The 16,442-nt window shown below is 35.1% G+C and overlaps 1 protein-coding gene across 1 annotated transcript in view; it reads left to right on the top strand.

Annotated features, from left to right (window-relative positions):
- Nucleotides 1-14,973, top strand: part of LOC126889845 (E3 ubiquitin-protein ligase Ubr3) — a 171,462-nt gene extending 156,489 nt beyond the window's left edge. Inside the window, exon 27 of the mRNA XM_050658529.1 lies at nt 14,682-14,973. Within this exon, the coding sequence (XP_050514486.1) occupies nt 14,682-14,799 (118 nt within the window). The 3' untranslated portion in view covers nt 14,800-14,973. The remainder of the gene's footprint in view (nt 1-14,681) is intronic.
- The last annotated feature ends 1,469 nt before the right edge of the window (nt 14,974-16,442 follow it).

Here is a 16,442-nt window from a genome sequence, read left to right as displayed (position 1 = left end):
AGGAAGGTAAGGAAGCGATACCGACGAAATATTGCAAACATGGCGAAACTACTGTGGCGAGCTATATAAAAATAACGAGGTACCAGCAGAAAATCAGTGGCCCTCTGACTACGCTAGAGAAATTACTGTCTTAAAAAATCACAAGGAAAAAGGTTTCCTGTTGTTGGCTGTATACCACATAATACAAAAAAGGAAAATATACCTTTTATAAAGGATTTTACTGTCTTACTCGCTGAAGTTAAAGATGCAATTATATTGCTAAAGAGAAATAAATCCAGAGGCATTGATTTAATACCAGGTGAAATACTGCAGTTATTAGGCGACAAAGGATTACATATCATCCATTCTAGGATTTTTTGACCCTGATCCTCGATTTTTGACCCTTCGCTTCGTTATGGAACATATTCACTTCGTATCTGTTTAGTGTACAGATAGCGAATGATCGATAACGAAGCGAAGTTTCAAAAATCGAGGTCCTGCTGTGTCGCTGTTTGGAATTTAGGAAAATGGCCATGTGATTAGTGTACCTCAATTTATATCCCGCTACACAAAAAAGGAACTACTACCAGATGTGAAAATCTTGTTGAATATCATCAAAAACAGATTAAAAACCTATCTACATTACCAAATACCCCAGGAACAAGCGAGATTTGTAAAGTTTCAAGGTACACGGGGACAAATCCTGAACCTGAGACAACTCATTGAAAAGTGAAGAGAACTCATCATAGATAATTTCAAGTATGTATGATTATATGCTTTGTTGACTACCAAAAGGCATTTGATTGTGTAAGCTGGATAAATATGTGGTCCATTCTAACCTTCCGATGACCAACCTTTTTTTGTTACACGGATAACCAAGGGGAGGAAAAATGACCCCAGGTCAAAAATGACAATTAACAAAAAAATGAAGATTTTTTTTCTTCTTTTTTTATGGCATGGAATTTATGTCATTCAGCCAGTCACAACATGAGTATTAGTGTAATGTGTAGTGTGTATGTTGAGTAAGTGTCTTGTTACTTTGCAAAGTCGACGTCATTAGCGTAAAACTACATAATAGACGGTATTTTACTAAACATCAACTTCAGAATATATTTTTTATTCGTAAAATATAGGGGATTTTTTTTATTTCAAAATATGAGGATATCTAGAATGATATTAAAGTCAAATAAAAAAATAATGAGTTAAAAATTGAAAATTTAAAGAAAAACATACGCTGAGGTCACAATTTCCCCCGCTTGGTCATCCGAAGGTTAATAGAAATGGGCACACCAATGCACCTGGTGGTACTTATTAAAAATCTGTACCAGTCCAATATAGCAACAGTACGACTAAGAAATCTTACTAGTACTACATTCGAGTACTACATTCAAAAATGTTTGATCTCCTACGAAGAGTTGAGTACGAAAGCAATAAAGTTGGTCTGAAAATCAATAAAGCTGAGACAAAAATAATGGTGGTCGACAGATTCCACACTATTCAACTGAGTAACATGTTACAGGAATATCAGATAGTAAGCTTGTCTATCTCGGGTCTAATATAACTAACGATGGTAACTGTGAAGCAGAAGTTCGAAGACGTATTAGACCAGTAAGGATCTGCGAAAAAACGTCTATTTTTGGATGTGAGAGGTGGCATTCGGATTTTTGCAGATAAAGTTAGGTGACACCTTCAGTAATAATAATTGACTTCTCAAATGACTCATCCAGCGAAGACTGTACTAACTCATTTTTTTAAGTTTTCGAATAAAGCAAGATAAAGTTTTGATTAATGCAAAAAATCAGCGGTTTTTTTTTACTAAATTGTTTTTATATTTATCCATTGTTTTTACCGTATTGTTCTATTTGTGCTTTTGAACATGTCAATTTTATTTCTTTATATGGTTTTTGAATGAGTTAGTACAGTATTCGCTGGGAAAAATCGGGAAAATCCTGGATGGTACATCCTGGATACTTATTTATACTTATAAAATGTACCTTCTGTTCACATGTATTATTTTTATCTAATAGAAATTTATACGCTCTACAACTTTTATACAGTAAACAATGTTGTTAATGTAGGCGTACTTTACTTAACCTTAAAATACGAAAACTATACTAACTCACGAGACAATGACGCTTCCGTTCGGAATGCCGAGGAAGACTATACTAACTTTGATTATGCTTTGATTGAGACAGGAGATAGGATAGTTTTCGTGGGATAATGTAAAGATATACAAGTTAGTACAATATCGAAGTGCAAAATTGGTTGCCTAAACGTGAACAAATCGTACAGAAATAAAATAAAGATAATTAAATTTTGTATGATATACGATTGGCAAAAATGTCTTAAAGTATTACCTTTTCTGCAATATAGCAATAAATACAAAATAAGGGGGCAAAATAAGTCTGTTGTTATTCAATATTTTTTAACCATTTTGGTGGCACTTAGAACCTTAGTAACTCACTTAGGAAATTCTTTGTAACATACTTAAATCGTGTACCAAATTTCATTAAAATCGACCTAATAAATTTTGCATAATTAATTTGCAATCTAAATGTTTTTAAAAAAGTTCAAATTTTTTAAAATCTTTCTGAACAAAAAGTAGACCATTTAGAAGTTGGCTAATATTTTTACATATAAAGAGGTGCTCTACCTATCTAATACACTTTATAGAATTAAAATCGGATTATTTAAGGGGCCCCAGCAATGCTTTAAATTTATAAACAATTTTTTGGCTTATAAACAAATAGCTTTGTTTAAGGCTATGGGTACATAATTCGCAAATATTTTACGTGTATCCCTACTTTTTCTGTCTTTACACGGCAAATTACGTGTAGTAAAATTCACACTGGTATGGATATGTAAACATTACTATTTAGAATGTCGTTCTACTTGAAAATGTCATAATTAATTTAAAGAGATGGCTTTTGAATGTTCGTGGGTAACTGTTATTTTTATAATTGCAAGTTATTAATTCAGTTAATAAATGTGATAATTTTTTCACTAACTATGTTTTCAGTGATTGTAATAATTTATTTGTACAACAAAAACTAATAACCAATCGAGAAAAGAGGAAAAGTGTTAAAGTGATTTTTTAATAATATATTGTTATTATGGAACGCTTACAATTTTGAACATCTCTAACCAGGCCCGGACTGGCCCGCCGGCCCACCGGCCATCGGGCCGGTGCGCCTTTTGCCTTGGTTACTATCTATCCATTAAAAAAATTAAACGCTGAAAAATTTTTTTTTTTGAACTGTTACACAAATATGATGCAGCTACCATTCCCCTAAAAAATGTTTCTACTTGCTTGTGATTTCGCCGTTTGGCACCAGAAACCTACATAATGAAGCCAGTGGGTACAACAAAATACCAGATATCAGATAATCAAATAACGTAGGCTATTCGGGCGCCTTTCATGGATATCAATATCCGCTCCGAGAACGCGAAGCGCCCTCGAAGACCATTTTTACGATTCGGGCGCCTTTTGTAGGTATTAATGTCCGCTGTTCCTGTTATAATAAATTGCTTAGATGCGACGAACGGCGCCCTCGAAGACAATTTTTACGATTCGGGCGCCTTTCGTAGGTATCAACATCCACTGTTTCTATTATAATAAATTGCTTGTATGCAACGCACGGCGCCCTCGAAGACTATTTCTACGATTTGAGCGCCTTTCGTGGGTATCAGTTTCCGCTGTTTCTATTATAATAAAAAGCTTAGATGCAACGCGCGGCGCCCTCGAAGACCTTTTGTTGGTATCAATATCTGCTCCGAGGACGCGCGGCGCCCTCGAAGACCATTTTTAAGATTCGGGCGCCTTTCGTATCCACGGTTTCTGTTATAATAAATAGCTTAGATGAGTCGCGCGGCTATTTTACGATTCAGGAGCCTTTCGTAGGTATCAATGTCATCTGTTTATATTATATTACAATAGTGTTACATCCCACAATTGGCCTGAATGCAGTTTTCTGCGCGCCATAACTAAATCATACATACAGGATTTTTGCACCCTAGAATCATACATCATAATGAAGCCAGTAGGTACAACAAAATTCAACTCGTATCAGGTAATCAAAGGCCAACACACATAGCTCGAAAATGGCACAAAGGTTTTTCTGACCTCTTATGGTTCAGTTGTGCGGCGAGCCTTAGCTTCTCCGGTATGACTCCGTCTATGCCATGTACCTTTCGGATCTTTATCCATCCAACGGCCTCGCCGAGTTCCAACTCAGTAAAGGGTACCGCCTCTATGAAACAAGTAACACTTAAACGTCTGTTCTCCACTTGAGGAAAGCGCTCCCGTATTAAACAGTCTCTTCTCCTCGGGCAGGGGATAGTGTGTCTTTTCCCCTTCTGTTAGATACACACCATCTTGAAACACTGTCCCCAGATACCTCTTTTGAGATCCTGAAGCAGGTTACTCCACTTTTCTCTCTTCAATCATGTAATCTCATTTCTGTACTGGTTCTGCATTCGCTTTAATTCATTGATTATCTTTTTCCTGCTTGAAATTTTAATAACCTCTTCCACTCCATTCTTATTCTCATACAATTCGTTCTCTGATATTCAAGCCCCTCATTCTACCAGTACGGTTATTTTCTTTCATACCACCCATTTGACCTAACACAAGCCAACTCCGGTGCCCCACTCAGATCCTCGATCAACTCACTCACATCCTCGCATCTCAGACCAATCAAGCTAAAAGCACCCACAAAGACTTACTCATTTAAAAATCTCTTTAGATCGATATCTTCATCTTTCGGTTTCTTCCTTTTGCTCGCTAGTTCAAAACTCACATATTTATGTAAGCTGAGTGATTCTTCTTTTAAAACAGTTCAGCTTACGACCCTGTTTAGAAGTAACGTTGAAACCAGCGAGATGTCCGGAAAGTATTTACTATTACCTACGAACGTAGGTGCATGGATCCATTATCATAGGTATTTCCCTCTCCCATCTTGAACTCTTTGGTTCCATGGACGATCGTTCACATTCAGGTTACCGGCGCATCCCCTTGTCCATCCTTTATTTCAAAAGTTCTAGAATTATATTTCTCTATACTTACGCACTCTTTTAAGTCAGACATTGTCATTCTAGTTGGTCGGAGTTGGTCATTCGAGTTATTCTGGTGTAACAAACTCATGTATTGATTGGTATAGTACTGTTCTCTTGGCATTGTCGTACGCGGCTTTGAAGTCAACAAATAGACGATGGGTTTTACCATCGGTAACCAGAGACCGGTACACTCTCCGTCCCAGCCTCTTGGATAATCGAGTCAATATACTCTTCATATACTCAAAGCGGGACATTTGGTGAAACATAGAAATTGCACACCATCAGGTATCAAACTTGTACTTCAACATACCGATTCTTAACAAAGTGTCTGGTGATGCCAACTCCTCGGTTCATCACGTATATGGTCACGTTAGATCTCTTATCTTTAATGATTCTTTGTTGAGAGACTAAATGTGATAACATTCCCTTCGTGTGAGTACCTCTGCAACGTCGTGAGCGGCCCTCGCCCTTCCCATATTTATTTAAAGGAACTTCGAATTAGATGGTTCTTATCTCTCTAACATACCTATAGGCTGTCTGAGTTCTGGTCCTAGGTGCTTTCATCCACCCTTTCCTCATCCCTTGTGGCCAGGTGTCTCTTAAGCCCCCGCTTTTCGAGAATGAGTTTTTTATACTGCGGGCACTGTAAGCTGTCGGCTCTGTGACCGGATTCTTTACAAGTGACGCAAAAAGTCGCCTTACTACTACACTATCGTGCCTGGTGCCCCCTTTGCCACATCTGTAGTAGGAGTCCGTCATGTTTTCTCCCTTGCAGTCGGTTTTACTATGCCCGAACTGCAGGCATCTAAAGCAGCGCTGGGCATGCAGTCTCTCTCGAATCTTGCACGAGTTCCAGTCAATTGGTATATGTTTTTTTTCCAGAGGCTTCTTGGCTGTGATGTGTGTCAGTCCGACCATGACGTTTGTGTTCCCTTCTCTATTTTCCCTTCCTCCGTGCGGGCCACGATATTCTTCTTCAGGCGCTTGGCCTGTTCTTTCCCTGCCACTTTGAGGGTGAAGTCCCGTCCGTAGTATTCTTAGCGCTTGTGATGCTAATCGCCTCCTTCTTTGTGTCTAGGCTACCCTTGATTTGCTTGAGCAATTCGGCATGGGATTTTCTACCTTCATTCATGATCACCTTCTGCGTCTACATCCTACTTTCCTCGCATTCATACTCCACCTGCGCGAGGTGAAAGTCCATACCCATAAATGTAACTTCCAGGAGCTTCCTGAAGTTCCTACCTTTGTAGCCCCCACTACTCTTAGGGACGCCTCTCTGGTCCCCAGTATCTCCATGTCTTTCCTCAATTTAGAAATAACTGCCAGTAGTCTCTTGTCCCCGTCGATTTCCGTCACCCTTTTCTCTACAGGGACCATGAAAATATTCTGACGATTTTCCCGGTTCTCTTCCTTCTGACCCGTCCTTGTCATCGTGCTTATAGTACTAAGTTGGAAGTACTCCACCTTTCCTGGTCTGTATGTACCTCCTGCATATACTCCCAGTTCCTGTTTTTCCTTGTCAGGTCGTGAAACCTTTCCCCCTCACTGATTCCATGACCACTACTAAGTCGCATGTAGGTTTATCCTATCTTCCCGGTTTGGCGACCCTATAGTGAGCTTCTTCCCATCTTTATGATGTCCTTTATTTTTTAAAGCCTCTTTCTCCTGAGTTCAGAACCGTTGCGATCATTTCTATCTCTTCTTCACTAAGTTTTTCGGGAAAGAACTCTTCGAAGCCGACCTGTGTGGACACTCCTGCCGTTTCCTTAGTCGTTTCTTCCTCACCGGTGTGCTCTACTATTCTATTTCGTTTCTCAATGCTGCCGAGGGCGACTTGTCTGAGATTGCTCTTCATGTCTTTGGTGACTATCTTTAAGTTTTTTACCTCATTCTTGATCTCGACCTTCGTGTTTGTATGGTCGGACATTAGTTTCACTAAATTATTTGAAACTCTGGTAAGTTTATCCATTGTTCTTACCATTAGTGAGGAGCTCCTTTGCAAGGTTGTCTCCCCTGGGAGATCCGTCTTGGTCAGGTCCCTACCACTGACCGGAGATCTTCGAACAGATCCCATTCTTCCGAAGATCATAGTCTCTTTCTTCCTCTTTCCCTCTTCGCTTAGAATTTTTCCTTTGTTCCCTCTACTAGAATGAACACCTTATCATCTCATTCATACCTTGTTAAAGCTGCACCACCACCGGTGACACGCTCCATTCTCACTTCGTTTTGTTTTATTTTTTCCTAAGTGATTAAATACTTATCCATATAGTTCCCGCGATTAGGAGAGAATTATACTGTCCGGTGAGGCAGTGAGCCCTTGCCCACGCTAAGGCTTGAATTACAAAGGACTTTCGCCAGTTCTCCGAGGGCTCCGTTTGCGAGCGACTGACATTAGGCCATTCACTGCTCATTTACGGATCACCTGAAACAGTGTGATTGCGGCTTTTTTATCGAGGTTTACTCTGCTATTTTAGAGCGCTCTAAGAATTCGAAATAATTTTAAAAGTAACCTTCTGTTGAACACCAATGATCATGATTGTTGATCAATGTTTTTGAACCAGTAGATTCTTCTGTAGAAGCAGTTGAAAAATGGTAAATTATTTTATTGTTTTAAATTAATATTAAACTTAAAAAAATTCACAAGTAATATTAATTTACTTTACATGTAGGCCTGGATCTTGCGTACCAAAAAAAGTTGTATAATAGCAAGCTGAAAATTTGTTAATAAGTTAACAGTGTCTAATCGGACAAACTTTGATGTACTTGTGTTTGGAAACACTGGAACAGGGGAAGTTTTAATTGTACAACAGGTTAAAAATTTGGAACGTCAGACTACGAAAACGTCCCATGTATTTTGTCGGACAGAACTTCCAATTAATTTGTTTCCCTTTCATTCAACTCTTATGCAAAAATCAGACTGCTATTTATCACCAACATAATTTCTGTCATTTAACATGTTCTACGTGTCTGACTTATTAAAATGCTCAGTTGGTACCAGTCTGATTTTTCCATGAGAGTTTAATGAGTGAGTAAAAAATAAATTGGAAGTTCTGTCCGACAAAATACATGTGACAGTTTTCGTAGTCTGACGTTTCAAATGTTTAACCTGTTACCACAATTAAAACTTCACATATTCCAGTGTTCCCATACATCCAAGTTTATCCGACTAGACATCGTTAACCTATTAACAAATTTTCAGCTTGCTATTATACAACTTTTTTTGGTACGCGGGATCCAGGCCTAATGCACTAGGATTTCAAAAAAGTTTGATGCAAAAGCTTAGAAGGGGGTCTGGCGCCTTTGTTTAGAGATTGGGTTGGCGCCTTTTTTAGAATTTGGGTTGGCGCCTTTTTTAGGAGCCAGTCCGGCCCTGTCTAACAACAAAATACTTGGATCACAGGATATATCTGATGTATTCTCTGCATGGATCTTCCACAAATAATACACAATAAATAACTTTTTATTAAGTTCACGTCTTAAATCAATTATTTATCAAATACACTATATATCAATAATATTTAATCAATTTCTCAAAATATTCCCGATGCAATGTCAAATATTTAAAATTGTCACTGATTGTCAATGTCTGACTGACAATATTATATTCGGCTGAGTGCGTTGTAAGACAAAGACAGATTTGGAAAATATTACCACTGCATTGTGTTCATTTTTTTCGAATCCTGAAAAAACTAATAAATATTTTTGAAAAATTTAAACGCAGAATGAAAGACTAAATTATTAACGAGGGCCGAAAGTCCCTTAGAATAAATAAAAAGTTTATTTTGAATGAGATATTTGAAATTAAAAATCACACTAAATTTTCTCCTAGTTTTTCACCCATGTAACTTATTAAAATAAACATTATAGAAGTTCTCAGGGACTTTCGGCCCTCGCTAATAACGTAATCTTTCATTCTGCGTTTAAATTTTTTAAAAATACTTATTAGTTTTCTCAGGATTCGAAAAAAATGAATCCCCATTTGAATAGCATTGCAGCCGAAAATACGTACCGCTCCTCTTAATAATAAAAAAATTAATTTTTAGCAATGCAAATAATTAAAACGGGTATAATTTGACTTAAACTTTCAAATGCTGTCAGCAGAATTGCTATTTTATGTTTTAATCAAACGTTATTCGCGTTCAAAAATTGCAATTTCTCGATTTTTTGAAAGTTCCACCGCGTTTATCTCGAAAACTTTGCATCCTACGAAAAAACTTGTAAAAACAGTTTTTGCTCAGAATGGCCCAAAATATACAAAAAAATGTTTTGTTTTGCGAAAAATCGATGTTATATAATTCCTCAAGTTCTTTGTTTATAACAATCTTATCGACATCCGGATCAACTGTTACCCAAAAAATTCGTGTTCTACGCGTCAAAATACATAAAAAACTTGGGTAAGTCCATCTAAATAAAGGAGGCCGTAGCACCCCATCCTGGCCACAGCACTAATTTGTTTATAAGCCAAAAAATTGTTTATAACTTTAAAACATTGCTGAGGCTGCTTAAATAATTCGATTTTAATTCTGTAAAGTGCATTAGATAGGTGGAGTACTTCTTTATATGTAAAAAAATTGACAAATCTTTGTATGTTCTAGTTTTTGTTGTGCAAGATTTTAAAAAAATTTTATTTTTAAAAAAAAGTTTAGATTGCAAAATTATTATGCAAAATTTAGTAAGTCAATTTTAATGAAATTTGGTGTACGGTTTTAGCACATTACAAAAATTTTCTAAGCGAATTAGGACCAAGTGTAACCTAAGTGATGGAAAATCATTGAATAAGGACAGGCTTGTTTTGCCCCCTTATTTATATTTATTGCTATTTTGAAGCAAGGGTGATAAATTAAGACATTTTTAACCAATCGCATCTGATAGAGAATTTAATTACATATGTATTTGTTTTATTCCTACAGGACTTTGTTCTAAAATGAATAGTTTTTAAGTTATAAGCAAAAAAAGTAGAAAAAAAAAAACGAAATTTTTAAATATTTTATTTTTTTTTTATTAATGTTCCGAGCATATTTGAGAAGGAGCATAAATCAATTATTATTAACGAAGTTATCACCTAACTTTATCCGCAAAAATCTGAATGCCACCTCTCACATCCACCTAAAAACAGATCCTTACTGGTCTATATTGGTATTGCAAAAAGTGCGATGAGTCGCCTAACTAAAGTTTGGGAAGACATATCTATCTCTCAAAATATCAGGATGACGCTGGTGAATGCCCTTGTATTCTCAATATTTCTATACGGGGCACAGATTTGGACTCTTCGTGCACCCGAGCGCTATCAAATCTGATGCCTTTGAGATGTTGTGCTGGAGAAGAATGCTGCGCATACCTTGAACAGCTCATAGGACAAACGTTTTTATTATAAACCAACTCGAGATTAAAAAAGGCTGTCCACAATATGTCTGCAACTAATTCTGCAATTCTTCGAGTTATGTCGAGTATCCTGTGTTTCCTTTCTTGTGTATTGGTACAATTATTGCATTTGACCATTCTCTATGCAATATTTTTTTCTTCTATATTAGATTTAGGATGTACAAAAATCTGTTGTTTACTTTTTTTCCTATTCCATGTTTTAATAATCCAAAATGTTTTTTATTACGCAGTTATAAAAATATATATAAGAGTAGTTTCATACTCTTATTCTTGTAAGAGATAGCTGTATGAATTCATCTAAAAAAGAGTTTATTTACAATATGTACAAGATAGATTAAAAACATTAATATAACTAAAATAACTTAAAAATACAAACCTAAAAAAGAGAATCAAGAACAATGCTATTTCTTATGAGTTTTTGACAACTATCAAATAATTTACAAAACGTCAGTCAAACTACAAACTACAACTATAGAGTCATGCCGCCTAAAACTACAAATACCCTAAATTATCGAAATGTTGTTTTATTAAAAATAAGCATAGTTTTATTTTTACATATATTTCTTCTAAAAAACTCATACAGAAGTAAAAACTTCAAATTGTATTCTGGTATAAAATCGATTATTAAGAACTATTTAAAATGTCATCCAAATGGATGGCAAAACGTTTTCATTCTAATTCAGAACATCTTCAGTGTCTAGAATGAAGTATTTCTACGTTAGATTAATGCAAAAATTTAAAATTGTGACTGTTAGAAAGAAAAAAACATGTGGGAATACTTACATTCTGCTGAGTAGTTTAGCACACTATTTAAAGTGGTAACCCCATAATATATGGTTTACATATTATATATATTTTAATAGAATATGGTGACTACAAGTCGATGTTGTTAGATATAATAGAATACATGCTCAAAAGCCAACATGTTTCCCCGCTCGAAAACGCTATGTACTTGCCAGTTCAATGGGCACAGACCAACTGAGAAAATAGGAAATGGATATTCAATATGACAAGAGTGACATGACATGACAAGATAAAGCCAATTTTTGGTTAAAGCTTAAAAAATGTAGTTTGATTTTGAAATTTAATAAAATGTAAAGGTTGTTAATAAATATCTGAAAATGCAATTTAAATTATTTAAATATTATAATCTATTGTCTCAATTAGCAACTCTCTATTCCAGAAATACTTATTTATTTTACAGTTTTAATGTGGGTATATTTCATGGGGACGGGATCGAGTTCGCTCCCAATGGTAAGAATTTTACCTGAACTAAAAAAGGTAGAGTCCGAATTGGCTCCCATAGACAAAATTTATTTTACCTAAACATGTCGAAAATATCACCCAGCGTTGTCACTTCTTTCAAATTTTCTCTTTTTGTTAGAAACAGGTACTTTCCTAGAAATATCTATGGGAAAGGACGAAGACCTAACCCTTCGGTCCTAACTTAACTTTCGGGTATTAGAGTGTAGAGCGCAAACCGGCCGATTTCAGGTAAGAGCGCAAAACGGTCGAGCGCATACCGGCCGACACCGATAATTTGTGTTAAAATTGCCACAATGTCAATTAGTCCAAGTAATGAAGCTTAAAATACGACAAAACCTCGCAATTTTTACAGAATGGGTCGATTTGCTTGAAAATTTGAGAATAAGTAGTGGATAGTCCAAGGATCAAAATCTATATGAGGCCGAAAGGTGCTTTTACCATGGGGGTGGTTGCCACCCCATCTCGGGGGTGGAAATTTTTTATTTTAATTTGACCGCAAAAGTTGGTAAACACATTCATTCTAAGCAAAAAACGTTCTATACATTTTTTGATAAAGGTAATATTATTCGATTTATTCGCTATTGAAAGTGTTGGTTTAAATCGAAAAAATCATTGTTTTTAATCAGTTTTCTGCTAATAACTCAAAAAGTTTTCGTTCTATCAAAACAAGTTTGCTTAACAAAAATGTACCTTTTGAAAAAATAAACAAAACCGTTTTTTATAATTTGCTTTAAGACCAATAGTAATCGAGCTATACTTTGTTACACTAAAATGCTAAATATTGTTGTTTCAAAGTCAAAAGACGGGAAAACTATGCATTTTTCGAGGATAACTTGTTTAAGCTAATTTAAAGTATTTAAAAATATCTATCTCCAGAAATAAAAAAAAATAGTCCCTAGCTCAAAAATTAAGTGGCTTATAGTAAAAAGAATGTCAGTCCCTATTTTTTTCAGCGAAAAAGTGATCGGAAACTTCCCCCTACTGTCCACCCTAATTAAAATTGTTCATTAACCTTATTTGGTCTTCTTAATTTATGTCTTATTAATAGGTTCTAGAGGTTTGACCGGCTTAGAATGATTAGTTTTTAAAAAGAATTGAGTTAAAAGCGAATATCGAATTTTTGTAGTTTGTTAAAAAATACCATTTTCTTCAGAATAGAAAGATTAGCATCAGAGTTACGAAAAAATATTTAAATATAAAATTTTAGCTTATTTAATTCCCAAGAACATGAATTGCAAAAATTTTTTCTACGGCAAAAATTGAGTGAGCTATTGAAAATTAAAACTTGTAATAACATGCAAAAACCACATTTACCAACCGTTTCAAAGTCACCTCTTTTTGCGAATGATGATTTTAAAAGGATTTAATATTAAAAATCCACAAGGAAAAGAAAAAGGTTTTCCTGTAGTTGGCTGTATACCATCAATCACAAAATTAGAAAGAAATCCTTTGTAAAAGGTATAAAAATTTTTTTATTAAAAATCCCTTAAAAGGGCTACATCACAACAAAACGTTTTCGATTTTTTTAAAAATCATCATCAGTGTTCGATAAACTGGATGCTAGCTGAGCCACAAAAGAAAAATATTTGGGTAAAAAACCCTTTACATAAAATGTAGATGCCTTAAAAGTGCATACTTCAGTAAAAAGGCCTGTGATGGTCACATGGCAAACAGGATAATGCCCTAAGGTAAGGTATACAGGTTTCCCAACACGTGGGATCCAAATTGAGTTGATCACATTTCAATGACTTAATGGCAACTTTAATATTGATAGCGTTATAGGTCCTGTAAAAACCTACAAAATTCTTTTTTAACAAACGTTCTAGGATAAAAAATAAAAAAGTTACTGTTAAAAAATTAATATATTTTTTTGAAAAAAAAGGAGATATTCAATTGGAAGCATAATAATGTAAGTTAGCGGTGTTCTTAGTCATCGGCCTTATTCATTCTTCTTTATTTATATATTAATAATATATTCCAGAAGTTTGACTGGCTTAGAATGATTATTTAAAAAAAAATGGAGTTAAAAACGAATAACGAATTTTTGTACTTTGGTAAAAAATGCCCTTTTCTTCAGAATAGAAAGATTAGCATCAGAGATACGAAAAAATATTTAAATATAAAATTGTAGCTTATTTAATTCCCAAGAACTTGGATTGGAAAACTTTTTTTCTACGGCAAAAATTGAGTGAATAGTAAATGAGTATAATACCGAAAAACATTGATTTTTCGATATAAAACTAACACTTTCGGTAGCGAATAAATCGAAAACTATTATTTTCATCAAAAAAATGTATAGAACATTTTTTGCTTAGTATGAATGTTTTTATCAACTTTTGCAGTCAAAATATAATAAAAAATTTCCAGCACCGAGATGGTGTGGAGACCACCCCCATGGTAAAAGCGCCTTTCGACATCATATAGATTTTGATCCTTGGACCATCCACTACTTATTCTCAAATTTTCAAGCAAATCGATCCATTCTGTAAAAATTGCGAGGTGAAAAGCTTCGGTTCCTGGACTAAATGTTGAACTAAAACAAACTCTAAAAGTATTTGTCTAAAAGTATAATTTTCCTATAAAAAGTCTATATCACTATGTAAATTTCCTAAGCAGTATAAATATTACACGATTTGGCAACAATGTCTAATGTTTCCGCGATTATATGAGAGCCTACCCGCATTCATGCGGGAGCCAATTCGTACCCTTCTGAAATATACCTGAACGAAGCGGAGCGAACTCGACTTCACCCTTTCATGGCGCTACCACTTGAAATAGTGTGCTAGTTTCAAACTACTCAGCAGTATCCACTGAAGATGTTCTGAATTAGAACGAAAACGTTTTGCAATCCATTTGGATGACATTTTAGATAGCTTTTAATAAACGATTTTATACCAGAATACAATTTGAATTTTTTACTTCTGTATGAGTTTCTTAAGCTATGGTATACAGCCAACTATTGTGATTTTCACATTGATTTTATATTTTTTCTGTTTCAGGCGTGGCAAACCGTTATATTTAAGTACAGCAAGATACAAACTACTAGAACAACAGTGGCTGGCGCATCGATTCGATCATACGGAAAAAACGTGGGTGCCGCATCGAAACGCCCTGTAAACGCTTCTTAATGTAAAACACCACTAGCACATAGATATATTAAAAATTCAACGCGCGTCTTATGATTTTTTAAATATGTTGTATATATACTTTGTAGAATGTTGAATTTCCCAGTGACTTTATATAAAACTTTATAGTTTGTTTGGAATAATTAAAATAACGTAAAATACTTAATTAGATTACTTCATATGATTTATGAATTGTCAGATATACAAGGTGTACATAAACTCTCCTGACAAGCGAAGACCGGAGATTCCTCAGATAATTTTAAGACAATTTAACCCAATCCACCTGGTCCTAAGATGATTTCTAACGGAGGTAGAGAAAATATTCAGAGCTTCCAGAACGCTTCTACAGTGGAACTTCGTTTATCCGTCAGGGCACCAGATCAAGGGTATGGCGGATAATCGAAAAGACCGTTACCAAAACATTTAAAAAAATTAAAAGTTCATAGTACTTTCAAATTTTATTTGTATGTGTTTTTTGGCAATATAAGAAAGATTTGTGTACGTACAATCGAATCAATTTTGTTTAAAAAATTCTAAAATCTTTGTTTGTATTACTGTTGCTTCACGTTTTGCAACAGCTGAATTTCTTAATCCGCTTAAGATTGTTCCGATGTGTGGCTTAACGGAATCAACTAAAAATAAGTGTAAACAACGAACAGTAATATTTATTTTATTTTTGGTTAAAAGGCGTGCTTATGCATCTCATAAGAGGGTTGTTTATTGTTTGAGGGCAGCGAAGGGGCGTCTGAACTGCCTGTCTGCCGTGACGATACTGCCGAGACCACAACACTATTATCATCATGTTTGCGGTTTTACAATATGGCTAGAAAAGGCAATAAATTACTACATCTGGCGTTTTAAAAGCTCAGAACCTTTCTGTAGTTTTAAGAAACGTCTTCGAATGCATTTCCAAAGTGCATTATTGACATAAGGTCTGATAAGGTAATAATTTATGGGGAATTCAGTTTGTTAAACTGAACACACCAAAAACATACGGTTAGGGATACATTTCGTTTCGTAAAAATTAACGGCCCTTCTTAGCATCTGGTTTGTATATTAAATGTGAATTTTATATGACCCATATTATTACGTTTTGAGAAAAGTTATTAAAAAATAAAATTAGCAAAAATAGTAATTAAAGCGTGTCGCCACATGATCATGCCACCTACCTGATTGGCTTCTTCTTGTTGAGAATATTACTCGATGAATTGTTGCATGTGCTTCTTTACTCAAATCTAGCTTCTTTAAATCATTGTCAATTGCAATAGCATCATCGACATGGCCACCGTCAAATTCCAAGCTTGTATCAGTTTCTGAATCTGCTTCGTCCGCCACTGTTGCCATTTCAACGATTTTAATGTGTGTCAGCAATCGATAGCCGTTTGCATCCTCATCACAACTTTGCTTATGTAGTCAATAAAACGTATGTACGGACCCTGACGGTTAAAGGAGAGACGGATAATCCAGGTTCCAAAAAAGTTTAAAAAAAAACTTTTTAGAAAAACGAACCCTGATACGCCTCCATAGGGCAACGGTTATTTTATCACATAACTTTTTGTCTTTAACTTATTATCATTTTTGACACTGGATTATTAAATTGTGAGGTATTATAATACTAAGAGGTCCTCTTGCTTT

This window comes from Diabrotica virgifera, chromosome 8 (genome assembly GCF_917563875.1).
Source record: "Diabrotica virgifera virgifera chromosome 8, PGI_DIABVI_V3a".
In the NCBI taxonomy this organism is placed as follows: Eukaryota; Metazoa; Arthropoda; class Insecta; order Coleoptera; family Chrysomelidae; genus Diabrotica; species Diabrotica virgifera.
Note: the sequence above shows the minus strand (reverse complement) of the source record. Positions and strands in the feature narration are given on the sequence as shown.